Source organism: Anomaloglossus baeobatrachus, chromosome 2 (assembly GCF_048569485.1).
Source record: "Anomaloglossus baeobatrachus isolate aAnoBae1 chromosome 2, aAnoBae1.hap1, whole genome shotgun sequence".
NCBI lineage: Eukaryota > Metazoa > Chordata > Amphibia > Anura > Aromobatidae > Anomaloglossus > Anomaloglossus baeobatrachus.
The window spans coordinates 36,881,546-36,903,351 of NC_134354.1; the positions used below are offsets into that span (position 1 = coordinate 36,881,546).

The 21,806-nt window shown below is 49.7% G+C and overlaps 1 protein-coding gene across 2 annotated transcripts in view; it reads right to left on the reverse strand.

The window, feature by feature from the left end:
- LOC142290908 (MORC family CW-type zinc finger protein 3-like) overlaps positions 1–21,806 on the reverse strand; it is a 156,823-nt gene that overhangs the window by 46,047 nt on the left and 88,970 nt on the right. For both annotated transcript variants that reach the window (XM_075334988.1, XM_075334989.1), the window contains exons 11-12: positions 21,067–21,189; positions 20,903–20,980 (exon numbers count right to left, since the gene is read on the reverse strand). In XM_075334988.1, coding sequence (XP_075191103.1) covers positions 20,903–20,980; positions 21,067–21,189 — 201 coding nt within the window. The remainder of the gene's footprint in view (positions 1–20,902; positions 20,981–21,066; positions 21,190–21,806) is intronic.

Consider the following 21,806-nt stretch of genomic DNA (forward strand, 5'->3'; position numbering starts at 1 on the left):
GTAAAGGCTTGAGGAAATCCTGATACACCAAAGCAAACGTATGTATGTGGAAACGCTGGCCCACGGAACAGCGGGCAGGATCCCCAAAGCACCTGGGTATTGGAACATCAGGATTGACGCAGACACTGGCACACTGAGAAGTGAACAGGTACAGGGAAACGCTGGCACACAGGAGCAGGTCAGTGTCTAGAGAAACGCTGGCCCGCAGGATAGTGGACAAGTAGGAGACTAGCACACCGATGAAAACTAGTACATAAAGAAACACAGGCACACTGGTGTCACTTGCGCGCAGGTAGAGACTAGTGTAGAGAAAAAGGTAACTGCGCACTATAACCGTCAGGTGGCACGCAGAGACACTGACACGTGGGACAGAGGACAGGTACATGAATACACAGGGCGTAAAATGGAACACACTGGAAAAAAACTGACCGGTTCACGGAGCCACTGGAACGATCACTGAAAGGCCAAGTCATGGACCGCCGTGTAACAAGGTGTGTAGCGAGATGTGAACTTCTGATTGCTGGATAGAGCGCTATAATCTATCCGCAATCTGACGGATAACCAGGTGTAAGGACAGTACTCTGGGGAGGATGTAGAATGCTGTAGTGACATCCGTAATTTGTGCCACAGGCGCATAATACCGCTGGACACCAAGGATTAGTAATTAGTGCTACCGTGCTTACCCGGAAGGAAGGGCCGGTGACGGCGCAGGGATGACGCGCGCCGGGGATTGGCATCCGGAAGTGACGTCAGACGCCGAGAGGATGATTGAGGCCGCGCGAGGAGAAGGAGGCGGGAGATTTTAAAAAACCCCCGCGCGCGGCAGAATACCGGCTGGGGGCGTGGCCTGGAGGGCGAACAGATACTGAGGGGCCGCAAAGCCGGGGGTTAAATTTTGAGGTATGCCGCCGGAGGGAGACGCTGGGTCACAATGGAGCCACGGGCCGCAATGGGGCCGGGAGCTCAAGTTTAAGGGCAGGCTGCCGGGGGATGGCAGGGGAACGCCGGGCCGCAATGGAGCCGGGGACTAAAGTTTAAAGGAAGGCCGCCGGGAGAGGAACGCCGGGTAGTGGACGCCACGGCAGGGGGGGCTGATGGGGGGAGCGCAGGGAGGCCACGCTACAGGAAACTACGGGGGGCCTATAAGGGACCCCCTGATCCAAATGGTGAAAGGGAGTTTATGAAGACGGGATCCCTCCCCCCCCCATAACCCGGGACGGGGAGTGCAGAGTACTTACCCTGAGGTCCAGGCTTGTCTTGAGGTGATCCTGGAGGTATCCTGGGAGGCGAGTGAAGACATCTCGACGGTCATCCCGGGGATAGGGGAGACCGGAAGGGTACCTCTCCATCCTAGGTACGGTCTTCGTCCTCCTACCCCACAATCAGGCTCGGGAGCGAGAGAGTAGTTGGGGAGGGGGGGCAAGGACCATCCGCCTGTCCCTCTGTGCGGATGACCCCCAAACCGCTTGAAAGTGTTAGGGGGGTAAAGTCCTGCCAGACAGACACAGAGGACAACGGAAGTGGCGGACGGACCCCACTTCTGTGCGACCGGTCTCTATGTGGGAGAGCAGGGTGAGCGATTACACCCTGTCGCCCGATGAGCTGTGTCTGAAAAACAAAGGGAAAATATTAATAAAACACAACAATACAAACCTGAGGGGCTGAGAGCAGCCCTGCGTGTCCAACCTCCTCGGACACGAAGCAAAAACTGATCTCCTCAGCTCCAGTCAGTGGGTGTATACTACGTGGGGAGGAGTTAACTTTTATTTGCATAGTGTCACCTCCTAGTCCTAGCAGCATACACCCATGATTTCCTGTGTCCCCCAATGAAGCGATAAAGAAAATCCATTTATCAATTTATTCATACATTTCTAGTAGTAATGTGAAGGCCTAGGCTATGAATAGTTTGTCCAGTGTAATATAATAAGATAATCTGTCCTATGAATGCTTTATGTATTGCTTCTCCACATATACCTAATTGAAATATTAACGGAATGAATAACCAAAACAAATTCTGCTTAGGGTTAAGTAGAATAAGTCTGTAGTTTTATGAATACATAAGTGACATTCTTGAATAGAACAGATACTCGTCTGTAGTTTCATGAATAAGTAACTGACATTGTTCTATCCATAGACTCTCGTCTATGTCCAGACACACCTAAATGCTTTACTAAGGAATGTTGCTGTACAGGAAAGACTGTTCAAATAAGTGAGTGAGCTAGACCCAAGCTAACTGGTTGGTTAAGAGACAATGCAGAAAAACTGTATAAGAATGCTATGCTTTGAATACAAGGGTTAGAAGACCTCTACTGTGCTTCTCTTAAATAGAGATACATCTCTGTGTGGTCATTTTCTTGATTCATATACATCTGCACAGTTCTTATTCGGAATCCTCTGTCGAGATCCTGAGGGACCCGGAGGTTTCCCCCAACAGCCTGGCACCCAACGTGGGGCCCCCATAAGGAGCACCCCGAAAACTCGGACACCTTGATACCCAGATTACTCGGACCAGGACCTCCCTCCGCTTCAACCGGACTGATCATCCCACAACCCCGGTAAGTGTTGCATACTGTGTTCACTGCCGACAAGGTTGTTCTTGGAGAGAAGGGGGTGACAGGCCTTGTGTCCTCATTGGAGTTAAAGTGATAGTGACTCGGTGGTGTAGCTCGAATTCTACCCTGTAGTGTGGATTTCAACTGTCACAAGGGATTCGGAGGATGGATAGTAGGGGGTAAGACGGCAGCAGTTGGATATAACTGGTTAGACTGACCAGATCCGTAGCTTGTGGATATGAGGGTGGGGGGGGATACCTGTGATCGAAGATGGAGATTAGGACAATATATTGGTACAGATGACCAAGTCCGGAGGACGGGACTTATTTGTGCGTCCTCCTCCTTTTACGGGACACCTTTGTTTTTACTTAGCTGACGGAGCTAGAGTAGGGTGGAACGCCCAAGTGTCAGCCGGACTGTAGCGTGCACCATATACACTGTGTGCAGAATTATTAGGCAAATTAGTATTTTGATCACATGATACTTTTTATACGTGTTGTCCTACTCCAAGCTGTATAGGCTTGAGAGCCAACTACCAATTAAGTAAATCAGGTGATGTGTATCTCTAATGAGGAGGGTTGCGGTGTAATGCACCTTCCATTCCTTTGGCAAAGTGGGTCAGAAGAGAGATTTGATGGGCTCTGAAAAGTCCAAAATTGTGAGATGTCTTGCAGAGGGATGCAGCAGTCTTAAAAATTGGCAAACGTTTGAATCGTTATCACCAAACAATCAAGCGTTTCATTGCAAATAGCCAACATGGTTGCAAGAAGCGTGTTGGGCAAAAAAGGCGCAAAATAACTGCCCATGTATTGAGGAAATTAAAGCGTGAAGCTGCAAAGACGCCATTTGCCACCAGTTTGGCCATATTTCAGAGCTGCAACGTTACTGGGGTATCAAAAAGCACAAGGTGTGCCATACTCAGGGACATGGCCAAGGTAAGTAAGGCTGAAAAACAATCACCTTTGAACAAGAAACATAAAATAAAACGTCAAGACTGGGCCAAGAAATATCTTAAGACTGATTTTTCAAAGGTTTTATGGACTGATGAAATGAGAGTGACTCTTGATGGGCCAGATGGATGGGCCAGAGGCTGGATCAGCAAAGGGCAGAGAGCTCCACTCCGACTCAGACGCCAGCAAGGTGGAGGTGGGGTACTGGTATGGGCTGGTATCATCAAAGATGAACTTGTGGGACCTTTTCGGGTTGAGGATGGAGTGAAGCTCAACTCCCAGACCTACTGCCAGTTTCTGGAAGACAACTTCTTCAAGCAGTGGTACAGGAAGAAGTCGGTATCGTTCAAGAAAAACATGATTTTCATGCAGGACAATGCTCCATCACATGCATCCAACTACTCCACAGCGTGGCTGGCCAGTAAAGGTCTAAAAGATGAAAAAATAAGGACATGGCCCCCTTGTTCACCTGATCTGAACCCCATTAAGAACCTGTGGTCCCTCATAAAATGTGAGATCTACAGGGAGGGAAAACATTACACCTCTCGGAACAGTGTCTGGGAGGCTGTGGTGGCTGCTGCACGCAATGTTGATCGTAAACATATCAAGAAACTGACAATCTATGGATGGTCATCTGTTGAGTGTCATCATAAAGAAAGTTGGCTATATTGGTCACTAATTTTTTTGGGTTTTGTTTTTGCATGTCAGAAATATTTATTTTTAAATTTTGTGCAGTTATACTGGTTTACCTGGTAAAAATAAACAAGTGAGATGGAAATATATTTGGTTTTTATTAAGTTACCTAATAATTCTGTACAGTAATAGTTACCTGCACAAAAGAGATCCTCCTAAGAAAGCCAAATCTAAAAAAAACCCAAAACACTCCAACGTCCAAAAATATTAAGCTTTGATATTTATGAGTCTTTTGGGTTGATTGAGAACATAGTTGTTGATCAATTATAGAAAAAAAATCTCTAAAATACAACTTGCCTAATAATTCTGCACACGGTCTAGTCTTGAATTAGTGTAATCCAACTGCCGCCAAGACAGAAACAATGTTTAGGTGGAGAAAGAAGAAAGTTGAGAAGCCGGAAGGTTCGCAGAATGTTATAGAATTAGTGACAGACAGAGAGGGAAAGAAAGTTGTGGGCCATGCCTCAGATATTTTTAAGGTGCTAGGTTTCCCCAGGAGTGGACGGCTACAGCCGTCACAATGGAATGCGGCGGTGAAGGGGAAGAGAGGAAAGTTGAAAGATAAAGGATTGTGGGAAGATGCACAGGTGTTTGGTAAAGTAGCGCAGATGTTGCAGTCAAAAGGATATGTTGAAATAGAAGAAGGTGGTGGAGGAGGAGATGCTGTGTTTTATTATATGTTGCCTAAATCAAAGAGCAGTGCAAATGAACATGTGGGTGTTTTGTTGCTACTGCTGCTCCGCTACCCCAGTCCACCTCAAGTTTGTTATCGGACACGGCAGTGCCCCAAACAGGTCGAGACCCCATGAAACCCGCCACAGCGACACCCCCCGTCCCAGCTCATACATCACCAGCAGTGCCCTCTGTAGCTGACCTTGCCTCCCAGCTAGAGCCACTGCCTCCACATCGGTAAACCCTCCCCTTGCCTCGCCTCCTATAACAACTCCTACACTAGCACACATATGTCCATCAGCCCCGGTCGAAAAACCGCCCCCATATGACCTGGCTGGTTGGACATGTTTTCGATGTGGCTGTCAGAACCCAGGTTGGAGAGACATTTGTTAAAACTGTGGGGCACACCGTCCACACCCTGGCCATAAACAGTTTCCTACTTTTCCAGTGTTAACAGCAGAAGCCGCATACTATGTGCGCCCCCCACAACATAGGATGGTCGAGCAGATTCAGGAATTGCCGCCCCTACCTCCGCCCCTCCCGTACCTGTAATGCTGTCCCTCCCCCCACCGTCCAGTTTGATGCCAAGCTCCCCACCCCCTTCCTCCTCGGCCACTATATACCTTCCCCCAGGTGATCCTTCTTCCCCAGGGACACATAGTGAACCCTACTCCGAGCGATCCTGGACCCGTCCAGAGGTTTTCAATTCATGATATGCCCAGATACTCACTACGCCCTCGGGGGCTCAGGTTTTGTTCAGGATTGGCACGGGAGATTTGTTGACGCAGGAGACAGGAGTGTATGTTAACCCGGCTTATTCAAATTTGCATCATCCTGGGGGATTGGCCCGGCAAATGGTTTTACAAGGTGGTTAGACAATTCAGGAGGAATCAGATTCAGAGGATTATGTGAGACAATATGGTCGTGTTGAGCCTGGCCACATTGGTTTAACTCGAGGAGGTGCCCTCCCGGCAGATTAAATTATTCATGCTGTAGGCTCCCGATTTGATCCTTTGCACTGCCAGAATTCTGAAAATATTCTCAGAGATTGTATATACCGTTCAATTGTTTATGCCTCTGAAAGGAGTCCGACCATCCTGTTCAGACGCAGTGTCTCTTTCCCCTTGATATCTGCTGGTTTGCTTGGGTTTCCTATGGAAAGAGCTGTGAGGACTATTCTTGAAAGTATAATGTTCACAGTCAAAGGCTCAAATGTACACCTTGAGGAAATAAGGTTGGTTTTGGATGGTGAACTTGCGGTGCATCATGTGGTGGCAGCTGCCCAGCGCGAGGGCCCTGTATTCTTGCCAGCGGTTCCCCAATTCCCGGTCACAACAGAATCAGAAACTCGCTCAGAGTTTGATCCAGATCATAAATCAGATGATGAGCAGCCCTCCCCTCCTCTAAGTATGTTCCCTTCAACCCCACCCAGTCAGCAGCATTGGTCCATCGTCTGCCCGACCCGGAGACTAACCCAATGCATTTCTATAGGGAAATGCTCCAAATCTTCCATCTATACTCTGCGGCCCAGAAAGATCTGGTCAATCTTACTAAAGTTAAGGCAGGAGACAGCTTCTGGCCGTTGATGGAACCCCACCTAGTGCTGCCCCCGGGAACTGATGATACCACATACCAGAGTGCCCAACAATACTGCGCCGCGCTTAAAAGGTGGGCCCAGGTTCAACTCGCAGATCAGGCCACCAGTTTGAAAGATGTAGTGCAGGAAAAGGTTAATCTGCAGAAAAATATTATGCTAGACTGCAGCGTATCTTTCAAGACCTGGGGTTCACGGCCACTAATAAGTCCCAGGCCTCCCTTCTCACTAATGCATTTATAGAAGGTCTCCAGATAGATCTCAGAGACACTGTTATGACCACTAGACCAGAGATAGTGAACCTTCCTGCAAAGGATGTATATTGGTGGTAAAAAGTTTCCAAAAAAGTCTGGCCAAACAGGCCCTGGTACCAAAGTCAAAAAAACGGAATGTACACGAACCCACCGGCCCAGACCATGCCACCACAGCAATCTCACTACCCTAATCAGCCCTGCCCTGATTTTGGGTGTCAACCCGAATATTATCCGCCAGCTCAGTATCAAAAACCAACAGCCCTACCCCCAAAACACACAGACCCAGTATAACCACAGACCAAATCCACGCCAGAACAGAGGCCTGCAGCGACAGGCCAACCAACAATTGACCTGCTGGCATTGTGGTCGGACCGGTCACTTCCAACGGGAATGTCATGCCCCGCAGCCACAATGTCTCACCAGAAACCCTCAGAATCAGCGCCAACATCCCGAAAATCCCCAATGAAGGCATGGTCAACCAATGGTCAGTACAAACCAGGGATACTCTACGTCTGCAATTTTAGAAGTAGCAGGGAACCCGGTCAAATTTATGGTGGACACTGGGGCGGCCAACTCTATTGTCAAAATCTGATATCCCTGCAGACCATGCCCTACCACTTTCAGAAGACACCCTCACCCTGGTAGGGGTGGATGGGGCTCCCACCACCCATACCCTCACAATTCCCCTTCCAATTCCTCATAATCAGTTTGTCCTTTCAAACACTTGTCCAGTTAATCTCCTTGAGTCAGATCTTCTCAATAAGATGAGAGCCGCCATTAACTATGATGGGGAAGGAGGTAATACCCTTACCCTAAATAAACCAAATTCTCCCGATGGTTGTGAAGAAGTCTGTCTACTACGGGCACTACCCACAGTAATGATTTCAGCTCCTTATAACGTTGAAACTGAATACCCCGAACTCTTATAAGTCTCCGACATACTATGGTCAAAACGACTGGATGATGTAGGTAAACTCCTGGTTGATCCGGTTATCGTTTATTTAAAACCAGGAGTCCCCCTCCCCCCGAGTCCCAACATATCCCCTTAAATCAGCCAAAGAAGCTGGACTACAGGACCAGATTGACAGTTTATTACAGAGTGGGGCTCTTAAACAGTGTGTCTCCCCTTGTAATTCACCCCTGTACCCGGTTAAAAAGAAAGCAGTCCCATGTGAACACCAAAAATATCGATTGGTACAGGACCTTAGAGCAGTCAATGTGGCCACGGAGCTGGAAACTCCTGTTGTTCCAAACCCTCACACTTTGTTATCAAATATCCCCAGTGATTCTGAATGCTTCACTGTGATTGATCTAGCAAATGCCTTTTTCACTGTTCCCTTGCATCTAGATTGCTAGTATCTGTTTACTTTCACGTTCAGGGGTACGCAATATGTCTGGACTGTTGGTGCCCAGAACAGCCCAACCAGTTTACTCGTTGTTTAACGCAATGTTTGTTATCTTGGATTGTTGCAAATCCTTAAATCGCTCTGCTCCAATATGTTTGTTGATGGCCTGTTGTTATGTGCCCCTACTCAGGATTTGTGGCATTCCCACTCAGCGTCGTTCCTCAAGCATCTTGCAGAATTGGACTGTAGAGTTTCATGCTCTAAATTACAATTCTGCCAGTCTCAGGTCATATTTCTTGGCCACTGTATCTCTAGGGGTGCCAAACATCTCACAGAAGACAGGAAGACCAAAATACAGCAATTACCATTCCCCCGGACATTCACAGATCTCCAGAAGTTTCTTGGATTAATCACTTACTGCAGACAGTGGATTCCAGATGCTTCATGAACAATGCAACCTCTTTACGATGGACTCAACAGCGGTACTTCTTTCTACTAGTGTGACAACCCTGATCAGTATAAAGCTATGAGACTTTCTTTCCAGATGTTGAAGGATCAGACTGCCTCGCCCAGCTCTTGGATTACCGCATTACCAATTACCATTCCACCTATATGTCTCTGAAAACGTCGGAGATGCAGCAGATGTTCTTACTCAACGTCATGGCACCAGACAGCGCCCGGTTGGCTATTACTCTGCAAAGCTGGATCCTGTCACCCTAGCCTCACCCAGATGCCTCAGAGCCATGCATGCCACCCAACGTCTTCTTGACAAGACAGCAGATATTGTCCTGGGACATAAACCCAAAGTCTGTGCTCCCCATGATATAGCAGCTATTCTCAAGCTTACCCAACCAAAACACCTATCACATCAACACCATCTTCGTCTACAGTGCTCCCTATTGATGCCTTACAATGTATCTCTTCACCGCTGCATTACCCTCAATCCAGCCACGCTTCTTCCACTTTCAAGGGGGATTAGTAGTGAGGAAAATTAAACTAAATATCATGATTGCTTCCAGGAGATGGAGAAAGAAACTTTCACACCCTACAACGTCTCTGAACACCCACTTGAAAATCCAGACTACACCCTGTTTACAGACGGCTCAAGATTTGCTGATGAAAAAGGCACCTTTCATACAGGCTATGCTGTAGACACCTCAGTGTCAGTGATCAAAGCTACAGCACTCCCAGCCCGAATGTCTGCTCAAGAAGCAGAACTTGTGACCCTTGCTGAAGCCTGTACCTATCTTGAAGATGCTACTGCCAATATTTATACAGACTCTCGATATGCTTTCAGCATAGCGCATTATTTTGGTGTCATATGGGCAAACAGAGGGTTAATCACCGCAGCAGGAACTCCAGTCAAAAATGCAGAATGTGTCCACAGACTGATGATTGCCCTGTCCATGCCAAGACAAGTTGCCATCTTGAAGGTCCAGGTCCATGGACCCCAGCAGTTGCCAGAGGAAATGCCTACGCTGACAAGAAAGCTAAAGAAGCTGCTTTAATGAAAGTGGAAGAATCTGAATGCTATATGGCCATGGTTACGACCAGAGCACAGAACAAGAGTATTCTACAAGACCTATCTTTAGCTGAACCAGAAGATGCCAGAGACCGCATAAATGTTGGTAGAACACCAATGGATCGGCTCAAGGCAGAACAAAGACTAGTCACAAGAGAAGAACTGCAGACATGGAAGAAAGAAGGAGACAAGTTAGAAGGTGACATCTGGAAGGTCAACAGTCTACCTTGCCTTCCTAGTAGAATGTATGCCGCCATAGCTGCCTGGGGACATGGCCCCACCCACAGAGGGAAAAAACAGAGCCTAGAAGTGATACGCAAATTCTTCTATGCCTCTGGGATATCTACTATGCTTGCTGCCTATAATAAAGAGAATTTTGTTTACTTACCGTAAATTCTTTTTCTTATAGTTCCGACATGGGAGACCCAGACCATGGGTGTATAGCTTCTGCCTCCGGAGGACACACAAAGTACTACACTAAAAGTGTAGCTCCTCCCTCCGAGCATATACACCCCCTGGATGACAAATCTAACCAGTTTAGTGCAAAAGCTGAAGGAGGACATCCACCCATAAGTAGAGATAGAGTAAAACCCGGAATAACCGGAACCTCTGTCTACAACAACAGCCGGTGAAAAACACACGGAACAAGAAAACTGCCAACAGGCAACAGGGAGGGTGCTGGGTCTCCCATGTCGGAACTATAAGAAAAAGAATTTACGGTAAGTAAACAAAATTCTCTTTTTCTTCATCGTTCCTTATGGGAGACCCAGACCATGGGACGTCTCAAAGCAGTCCATGGGTGGGAAATAAACAGAAACTGAGAAGTAGGCAAAACCTAACTTCACAAATGGGCGACAGCCGCCCGAAGGATGCGTCTGCCCAAGCTCGCATCTGCCGAAGCATGAGCATGCACTTGGTAGTGCTTCGAAAAGGTGTGCAGACTAGACCAAGTGGCAGCCTGGCAGACCTGCTGAGCCGTAGCCTGGTGCCTGAAAGCCCAAGAGGCACCGACAGCTCTGGTCGAGTGCGCCTTAATCCCCGGCGGGGGAGGCACCTGAGAACATTGGTAGGTATCGGATATGGCCGACCTAATCCAACGAGCTAGGGTCGGTTTAGAAGCCGAGAGACCCTTGCGCTGACCTGCGGTCAGCACAAAAAGAGAGGTGCACCGCCTAAGAACAGCGGTGCGTGACACATAGATCCGGAGCGTCCGCACCAAATCTAAAGCATGCAACGCTTTTTCAAAGCGATGCACAGGGGCCGAACAAAGGGAAGACAATGAAATGTCCTGGTTAAGGTGGAAAGGAGACACCACCTTAGGGAGAAAGCCCGGAGTCGGACGGAGAACCACCTTGTCTTGGTGAAAAAACCAAAAAGGGTGACTCCGAAGAGAGCGCAGCCAAATCAGAGACTCTCCTGAGAGAAGCTATGGCCACCAGAAAGACCACTTTCTGTGAAAGTCGAAACAAAGAAACCTCCCTAAGAGGCTCAAAGGGGGGTTTCTGTAAGGCCGTGAGGACCAGATTAAGGTCCCAGGGATCCAAAGGCCGCCGGTAAGGCGGAATGATGTGAGATGCGCCCTGCATGAAGGTGCGCACCTGGGCCAGTCGGGCGATACGCCGCTGGAACAACACTGACAGAGCCGAGACCTGTCCCTTGAGGGAATTGAGGGATAGTCCTAGCTGCAGACCGGACTGTAGAAAGGACAGGATGGTCGGCAAGGAAAACGGCCAAGGAGCATGGCCGGAAGAGCGACACCAGGACAGGAAAATTCTCCAAGTCCTGTGGTAAATCCTGGCCGAGGAAGACTTCCGAGCCTGAGTCATAGTGGAGATGACCTCGGAAGGAATGCCTGAAGCCGTCAGGATCCAGGACTCAAGAGCCACGCCGTCAATCTGAGAGCCGCAGAATTCTGGTGGAAAAACGGACCTTGTGAGAGAAGGTCTGGGCGGTCCGGGAGATGCCATGGCACCTCTACGGACAGACGAAGCAGGTCTGGGAACCAAGCTCGCCTGGGCCAGTCTGGGGTGATGAGTATGACCCGACGGCCCTCCATTCTGATCTTGCGCAGGACTCTGGGCAAGAGAGCTAGAGGGGGAAACACGTAGGCCAGACAGAACTGGGACCAATCCTGAACCAGCGCGTCCGCCGCCAAGGCCTGAGGATCGTGGGAGCGAGCCACGTAAACCGGGACCTTGTTGTTGTGCCGGGATGCCATTAGATCCACTTCCGGAGTGCCCCACTGGCGGCAGATTGACCGGAACACTGCCGGATGCAGGGCCCACTCGCCGCTGTCCACGGTTTGACGGCTGAGATAATCTGCCTCCCAGTTTTCTACGCCTGGGATGTGGACTGCGGATATGGTGGACTTGGAGTCCTCCGTCCACTGAAGGATGCGTTGAATTTCCAACAGGGCTAGGCGGCTGCGAGTCCCGCCCTGGTGATTGATGTAGGCAACTGCTGTCGCGTTGTCTGACTGGACTCGAATGTGCTGCCGACAGGTGGTGAAAAGCTACGAGAGCTAGGAGCACAGCTCTGATTTCGAGCACATTGATCGAGAGGGCTGATTCGGACGGAGTGCAAGTGCCCTGTGCTCGGTGGTGGAGAAACGCTGCTCCCCAGCCGGATAGACTGGCATCCGTGGTGAGAATCACCCAGGACGGGCCAGAAAGGAGCGTCCCTGGGACAGAGAGAGGGGCCGAAGCCACCACTGAAGAGAGCTCCTGGTCTGTGGCGACAGAGCCACCAGCCTGTGCAAGGAAGAGGTCTGCTTGTCCCAACAGCGGAGAATGTCCAGCTGCAGGGGACGCAGATAGAACTGGGCAAAGGGAACCGCTTCCATTGACGCCACCATCTGACCCAGCACCTGCATGAGGTGCCTGATGGAATGACGGCGGAGCCTCAGCAGAGAGCGAACCGCCAGATGAAGGGACTGCTGTTTGACTAAGGGCAGCTTCACAAGTGCCAGCAGAGTCTCGAATTGCATCCCTAGGTACGTAAGTTCCTGGGTCGGGGTCAGAGTGGACTTGGGCAGATTGACAAGCCACCCGAATGGAACAAGCGTGGCGAGAGTGAGCGAGACACTCCGCTGAGAGTGAGCGAGACACTCCGCTGACAGTCTGCACTGGATGAAGCCTTGACTAGAAGGTCGTCCAGGTAAGGAATCACTGCCAACCCCTGGAGGTGCAGAACCGCAACCACTGCTGCCAAGACCTTGGTGAATACACAAGGGGCCGTGGCTAACCCGAAGGGGAGAGCCACGAATTGGAAATGTTCCTCTCCGATTACAAAACGTAGCCAACGCTGGTGTGAAACTGCGATTGGCACATGCAGATAGACATCTCTGATGTCGATGGATGCTAAGAAATCTCCTTGGGTCATTGACTGATCGCAGAGACTCCATGCAAAAATGCCGCACCTGAACATGCTTGTTGAGAAGCTTGAGATCCAGGTCGGAAGGCACCGTCCTTTTCGGGGACTAGGAAGAGATTTGAGTAGAAAAATCAGAACCGTTCCCAGTCGGGAACTGGTACAATTACTCCATTGGCCTTCAAGAATGCCACGGCCTGTGAGAAGGCGGCGGCCTTGGAGCAGGGGGGAGTTGACAGGAAAAATCTGTTTGGCGGGCTGGATAGAATTCTATTCTGTAGCCGTGGGAGATGGTATCCCACACCCACTGATCGAAGACATGTTAAAACCACACGTCGCCCAAGTGGGAGAGCCTGCCACCGACCAAAGGACGTTGCTGGCGCGGCCAGATAATCAAGGGGAGGCTGCCTTAGTGGCAGCAGCTCCTGCGGACTTCTGAGGACGCGGCTTCATGCGCCAGTTGGTTTACGGACCTTGGCTGAGTTAGTGGACGAGGCCGAGGGCTTAGAGGACGACCAGTTGGAGGAACGAAAGGAACGAAACCTCGACTGGTTCCTGCCCTGGACAGGTTTCCTGGGTTTGTGGCATGGAAGTACTCTTCCTGCCAAAAGCTTCCTTAATAATTTCATCCAGTTGTTCACCGAATAGACTGGTCCCAGCAAAAGGGAGCCCAGCAAGGAACTTCTTAAGAAGCATCTGCCTTCCACTCTCGAAGCCACAGGAGCCTGCGGATAGCGAGGGAAGTAGCCGAGGCCACCGCAGTGCGGTGACAGTCTCCAGCATGGCAGACATGGCATAGGATGAAAAGAATGAAGCCTGGAAGTTAAGGCAACCATTTCGGGCATAGAGTCCCTGGTGAGGGAATGCATCTCCTCCAGAGAAGCAGAGATGGCTTTGAGAGCCCGCACTGCTGCAAAAGATGGGGAGAACGAGGCCCCTGCCGCCTCATATATAGATTTGGCCAGAAGGTCAACCTGGCGGACAGTGGAATCCTTAGAGATTTGCCGTCAGCCACTGATACAACTGTCCAGGCTGAGAGTCTAGACACCGGAGGGTCCACCTTTGGTGAATGAGCCCACTCCTTGACCACCTCTGGTGGAAGGGGAAAACAGTCATCAGAACCACGCTTTGGGAAGCGTCTGTCAGGACGGGCTCTGGGCTTGGTCACAGTGGGCTGAAAAACTGGAGTGGTTAAGGAACACACTCCTTGTTCTCTTAAGGTATACTGATGCCTTTCTGCCAGAGGGGGATGCTCCCCTGATACAGGCGGATTGAGGTCCAGTACAAATATAATGGACGCAATCAAATCATTAGCATCTGCGTCACCTTCGGACAGATCAATGGGGTACATGAAGTAGCGTCCGAGCCCCTAGTAAAGGCATCCTCCTCGTCCTGCGAGTCAGCTCGTGAATCAGAGCCGCGGGACGAGGAAGGAAAGGGGACCCTGCGTCTCCATTTTAGGAGGACGGGGTCTGAGACCAGATGAAGAATCCTCTGTGAGCTTTGCTGAGCGAGCCGTAGCAGCAGAAGCGCCCTGAGAAGGGGGCTGATGCATGCTCAGCAGTGTCCGGGACAGCTGTCCCCTGGAGAGAGGGATTCTACCCAAACCGGGGGTTCAGCCACCGGAGCCGGAGCAGCCGGAGGGACCACTGATGAGCTTCCAGGCTGAGGGACCACTATGTTAGAGCAAGCATCACAATGTGGTTATGTGCTCGGTACAGGCAGTACGAGTCTACATGCAGTGCATATTAAGAACAGCCTTGCAGCCTTGCTCTGATGTGAGACATGCTGCAGAAGTGGGGGCTCTGAGCAGAGTATATAAACAGAGTATATAAGCAGCTGCACAACCGGAGGTTGTGGCTTGCCAGACCGTTTAACATAGAGACATCTCTGTGCCCTCCAGATCCCCCAGCCCAGGCCCCCATTTGTCACAATGTGGTTATTATTATTATTATTATTATTTATTTATAGAGCACCATTAATTCCATGGTGCTGTACATAAGGGGGTTACATACAAAATACGTATACAAGTTACAGTAGACAGACTAGTACAGAGGGAAGAGGGCCCTACCCTTGCGGGCTTACATTCTATAGGATTATGGGGAGGAGACAATAGGTGGGGTGTAGGTCAGGCGGCAGCTCCGCACGGTGGTCGGGCGGCAGCTCCGCACGGTGGTCGGGCGGCAGCTCCGCACGGTGGTCGGGCGGCAGCTCCGCACGGTGGTCGGGCGGCAGCTCCGCACGGTGGTCGGGCGGCAGCTCCGCACGGTGGTCGGGCGGCAGCTCCGCACGGTGGTCGGGCGGCAGCTCCGCACGGTGGTCGGGCGGCAGCTCCGCACGGCGGTCGGACGGCAGCTCCGCACGGTGGTCGGGCGGCAGCGAGTTCATTGTAGGTTGTAGGCATTTCTGAACAGATGAGTTTTCAGGTTCCTTTTGAAGTTTGCAAGGGTAGGGGATAGTCTGACGTGTTGAGGCAGCGAGTTCCAGAAGACTGGGGATGCTCGGGAGAAGTCTTGGAGTCGGGTGTGTGAGGAGCGAATGAGAGAGGAGGAGAGGAGGAGATCTTGGGAGGACCGGAGGTGACGTGTTGGAGTGTAGTGGGGGATTAGTTCGGAGATGTACGGAGGAGACAGATTATGCACAGCTTTGTAGGTCAGTGTTAGAAGTTTGAATTGGATACGGTGGAAGATTGGAAGCCAGTGGAGGGACATGCAGAGAGGAGAAGCGGGGTGGTATTGAGGAGAGAGGTGGATAAGTCGGGCAGCAGAGTTAAGGATGGACTGGAGAGGGGCGAGCGTGTTGGCAGGGAGGCCACATAGGAGGATGTTGCAGTAGTCGAGGCGGGAGATTATGAGGGCATGCACTAGCATTTTAGTAGATTGCAGATTGAGGAAAGGGCGGATTCTGGAAATATTTTTGAGTTGAAGACGGCAGGAGGTGGTGAGGGATTGGATGTGTGGTATGAAGGATAAGGCAGAGTCAAAGGTCACTCCGAGGCAGCGAACTTTATGCAGACATTGAGAACGCTGATAAAATGGCGCCGGAGCAAGGAAAGGGGGCGGGGCCTACTCTGAGAGCAGGATCCGGCAGGGCAAATGAGGTATACAGGGGAGGGAATCTTTCCTCAGTGAGGAGTGTCCGTTCCCTGTGCTGAACAGCCGCTGGGCGGAGCCGCACTGTCCCTCTGCATGACTGACATGCAGGGGCAGTAAAATCGAAACTAGGCCTCAGGCGAAGCCGGGGCCTAGATTTAAACATGCGGCCAGCGTGCAGGCACCATCGGCGCGGTTCTCCAGTGAAAACTGGAGAACCGGCCGGAAATGTTAACAGTCATATAACACACTCTCCCCAATATATAAAGTACAAGGGACCCCTGGAAAGACCACTTTCTGTGGTAATGCAGGTGCCAGGTCCCTGGGGGGGGGTGAGCGCTCCGTCCGGCAGGATCCTGAAAGGGCTGCGGATGGAGACCGGTCTCCTGCAAAGCAGTGAGAACCGTGATGGCTCCCACTTCAAGCCAGAGCCTCAGGGGATGGTGAAGGAGCGCGGCATGTGAAGGCTCCAGCCTTGTAAAATCAACCTTAACAGCACCGCCGACACAGTGGGGTGAGAAGGGACATGCCGGGAGTCCAGATTGGACCCGCTTTTCTTCCAAATCTTTGAAATCAAAAATCAAAATTCAGAGAATGCATGTGTGTGTGACCTCCTGAACACAAAGCATTGAACTGGTTAGATTTGTCATCCAGGGGGTGTATATGCTCGGAGGGAGGAGCTACACTTTTAGTGTAGTACTTTGTGTGTCCTCCGGAGGCAGAAGCTATACACCCATGGTCTGGGTCTCCCATAAGGAACGATGAAGAAAAGAGCTGTCATGTTTGTCAAACTTGTAACACCGAAAGGACAGAAGAAGTCCCACCCAAACACCTAGCAAAGCCCCTGTACCCGTTCCAGAGAATCCAACTCTATCACATCCAGTTGCCCAAGTGTGGGAGATACCAATACTGCCTAGTAGTAGTGGATGTTTTCTCCAGTTGGCCTGAAGGCTTCCCAGTGACCAATATGAGGGCCAGAACAAAAGTAAAGACATTAATCAGTGAAGTTGTATGCAGATATGGAGTAGCTGAAGTAATTGAAAGTGACCAAGGACCTGCCTTCATAGCAACCGTTTATCAACAACTATTGACCATGGTTGGATCACAAGTTGCCCTGCATTCCCCCTATCATCCTCAATCCAATGCGAAGGTGGAAAGAACGAATGGCATCCTTAAGAGGAAACTGACTAAAATGATGCAGGAGTCGGCCAAGGGATGGCTGGATCTACTCCCTGTTGCCCTGCATCATGTGAGAACGACCCTACTGGCTAGACACAGGTTGTCCCCTTATGAGATTTTGTTTGGGTCAATTCCCCCGATTGCAGGGTTCAGCCCCCAGGAATTGTCAGAATCAAAATGATAAGATTAGCAAGATTAACCACAAACTGCACAAAGGACTAACTAACACACATGCTACAGTTTCTTCCTCTCTCCCAGACTCTACAGGAGATGACACTTGCCACCATTTGAAGCCAGGAGACTCGGTGTTGGTCAAGAGACACGTCAAGAGACATTGCCTAGAGCCACTGTATGACAGTCACTACTAAGTATTGCTGGTGACTCCCACATCTGTCAAATTGGAAAGAAGAAATACCTGGGTCCACGCCTCCCATTGCAAGCTTGTTCCAGCTAAAGAATGAAGATCCTTCTTTTCATCACGAGTTGTGTCTTGCTAACCGAAGAACTGGAGATAAGAAACCCCAGTGGTAAATCCTATGAACTATGGGTCAATATGACATCACCTGTGAACACTTTCTTTTTTGACTACTGCTCAGTGGTGGACTGTTCAGGGACTGCTTGGGCGCGGAGGGGAGCGCAATTTATTTTTTACCTGTGCATAACGCGTAAAGGGAATGTGAACTGCAGATCATGGATGATGTGGGATGGAATACTGGGGAAGATTGGGGATATAGACCGTCTGAGGCTTTGTTTTGTAAAAGTAAAGGGATACTAATTCAGATAGGGATTATAACCTTTCTAGTGTTGGTTTTTGCTATAATTATTGTATTTTGCCTTGCTGTAAGTAGATTTGTAATAAGGGGACAAATGAGGCTATAGCCATGGCAACCTTCCCTTCAGTATTATATACAACAGTAGCCCCTCCAAATCTGACACAATGGTTACCATCAAAGCTCAACGACCCAAAGTCAAACTTAGGAGCTTGTTATAGAAGGGTGCCACGGGGCTCGAGTCCCCTCTGTGGGTACTGAGGTGAAGATGTTAGGAAAGACCAGAGGACGTGATTAGCACGCACCTATATACCATAGCTGTGGGACACTGTAGTCTCTGGGTAGCCCTCACGGAGTAAAAAGACAGAATCTTATTAAGGGGGGACTGTGAAGGCCTAGGCTATGAATCGTTTGTCCAGTGTAATATAAAATAATCTGTCCTTTGAATGCTTTATGTATTGCTTCTCCACATATACCTAATCGAAATATTAACGGAATGAATAACTAAAACAAATTATGCTCAGGGCTAAGTAGAATAAGTCTGCAGTTTCATGAATAAGTAACTGACACTGTTCTATCCATAGACTCTCGTCTATGTCCAGACACACCTAAATGCTTTACTAAGGGATGTTGCTGTACAGGAAAGACTGTTCAAATAAGGGAGTGAGCTAGACCCAAGCTAATTGGTTGGTTAAGAGACAATGCAGAAAAAAATGTATAAGAATATTATGCTTTGAATACAAGGGTTAGAAGACCTCTACTGTGCCTCTCCCAAATAGAGATACGTCTCTGTGTGGTCATTTTCCTGATTCATATACATCTGCGCAGTTCTGATTCGGAATCCTCCTCCGAGACTCAGAGACCCGGAGGTCTCCCCCAACAGTAATAAGTTAGAAACGGCACAATACACAGATATAAGACAAGATGCCCCAAGAATTGCTATATCATAGGGAATACATGTACTATATTTATTATAGTAAGTCCCACTTTTTAGCACGAAAGAATGTCTTGCTAAAAAGTGTGTGCGTCTTATAGTTTGGACGCAAGTTCCATATCAATGAGAAAACTATGCTGTGGTACAGCGCTCTTCTCCTGCCCGATATCGATCAGTCTGATCGGTGCCACGCAGGAAAGCTGCCAAGACCTGCACATCCTGATCAGCTAAAAGGTCCTTTGTCACACTGAGCTTGACACAAAACTCGCCGACCGTCATGGCGACATCAAACGCTGTTCACATTGCAGATTCTGTCTGACATACCACCTGATTGTTTCTCTGGTGTTTCTTATCTGCACAGGCAGACTCAGGCGTCAACCAGCTGTGTGCTCAGTCATAAACAGGTTAGCAAGTGTAAGGGGTACTTTGCACGCTGCGACATCGCTAGCCGATTGTAGCGATGCCGAGCGCGATAGTCCCCGCCCCCGTCGCAGATGCGATATCTTGTGATATCTGCTGTAGCGAACATTATCGCTACAGCAGCTTCACAAGCACTTACCTGCCCTGCGACGTCTCTCTGGCTGGCGAACCGCCTCCTTCCTAAGGGGGCGGGTCGTGCGGCGTCACAGCGACGTCACACGGCAGGCGGCCATTAGAAGCGGAGGGGCGGAGATGAGCGGGACGTAAACATCCCGCCCACCTCCTTCCTTCCTCATTGCAGGCGGGACGCAGGGAAGGAGATGTTCCTCGCTCCTGCGGCTTCATACACAGTGATGTGTGCTGCCGCAGGAACGAGGAACAACATCGTACCTGTCGCTGCAGCGAAATTATGGAAATGACCGACACTACACAGATCACCGATTTTCAACGCTTTTGCGATCGTTTATTGGTGCTTCTAGGCTTTACACGTTGTGATGTCGTTCCCGGCGCCGGATGTGTGTCACTTTCGATTTGACCCCGACGAGATCGCAGTAGCGATGTCGCAACGTGCAAAGTACCCCTTAACCTCTGCTAGCCTGGTTGTTAGGCTTCTGGGATCACATGTTGTAAACAAGCCTCTAAGGCTATGTGCGCACGTTGCGTAATTACATGCAGTTACGCTGCGCTTTGTAGCGCAGCGTAACTGCATGCGTCCTGCGTCCCCTGCATAATCTATGAAGATTATGCAGGAGCCGTGCGCACGTGGCGTTTTAGAGCGCAGCGCTTCGGCTGCTGCCCGAAGCGCTGCGTTCTAAGAAGTGACATGTCACTTCTTCCGTGCGCTTTGCCTGCAGCCCTTGCTCTGTCTATGGGAGGAGCTGCATGCAGAGCGCATGGAATCGGCTTTTTTTTTTTTTTTTTCACTACGGACATTTTCTGCAGCGATTTGAAGCGCACGTGTGCTCTTCAGATCGCTGCAGAAATTTCTGCAGTGACTGTACGCAACGTGCGCACATAGCCTAACATCTGCTCTTCTCATACTTCGGTTGGAGAATATCTTCGACCTATGCCGACTATAGTTTCTGCTGTGTTGGTCGGTATGCTGTGGTGTCCAAGATTAGCTGGAGAAAGTTTTGTTTTGTGCTTGGTATTGTTGTGGAGTTACCTGTCGTCTTGTTTCCTCCCTGCTCTTGTTTTCCACCTAATCTCTTATCGTCTTATACCTCTGTGTGCGTGCTGTGTGACAAGAGTTTTGGTTTCCTTTGTCTACTTTGGTGGGTTAAATCACACTCCTGTCTTGGCCCCCCTGGGGGAGGTAGTTTAGGATCAGAGCTGGTAAGGAGCAGGGCCAGGAAGGAGCCTCAGACATTACCACCATTAGGGGTATCTCTGAGAATAGGGATAGCACAGGTACCCCCTAGTCTGAGGATCAGCAGAGAGACCCCGGTTTCCAGCTATAACCATAGTGCCATGTCACATCCTCTTAGGTCTTGTGATCAGTCACAAGCGTGAAAGCAGCTTCAAAATGTGCTGGTGTATGTGTGTGATCACTTGCCTCTTTTTGTGCGTCTTCTCGTACGTGGAGTGAGTAATCTCATCATCATCCTCTGGTTCCTCAGGAACATTACAATCTCTGTTTTGGGTAAATGAAAAATTCACTCACAATTCAGACAGGTGACACAATGGAAAATGTTGTGACATAAGGAGATGAGGTATTACCTGAACTGTGGGTCTGGGTTCAAATAACAGAACCACTTTTGAGGGAGTTTCCCCATGGCATCAGGAAGTTTTCTCCATTTTAAGCAAGAATCGCACTGAGCCCAGGTCTGATCAGGTCGTTTTCTAAATGAGAAGGAGTTAAAAAAAGGAAAGTCTAGAATTTTAAGGGTATCTGGGTGTGAAACCGATTTCAGTACAAAAGACAAAATGATCGTTAATAGGGATGAGTGAACCCGAACTGTAACTTTCAGTGTACGTACCAGACACAGGGTGCCTGGGGCTCGGACTCTAGCACGGACTTGTTAAAGAAGGGAATTTTGTTTACTTACCGTAAATTCCTTTTCTTCTAGCTCCTATTGGGAGACCCAGACAATTGGGTGTATAGCTTCTGCCTCCGGAGGCCACACAAAGTATTACACTTTAAAAGTGTAACCCCTCCCCTCTGCCTATACACCCTCCCGTGCATCACGGGCTCCTCAGTTTTGGTGCAAAAGCAGGAAGGAGGAAAAACTTATAATTGGTCTAAGGTAAATTCAATCCGAAGGATGTTCGGAGAACTGAAACATAAACCAAAAGAACAATTCAACATGAACAACATGTGTACACAAAAGAACAACAGCCCGAAGGGCACAGGGGCGGGTGCTGGGTCTCCCAATAGGAGCTAGAAGAAGAAGGGAATTTTGTTACTTACCGTAAATTCCTTTTCTTCTAGCTCCAATTGGGAGACCCAGACGATTGGG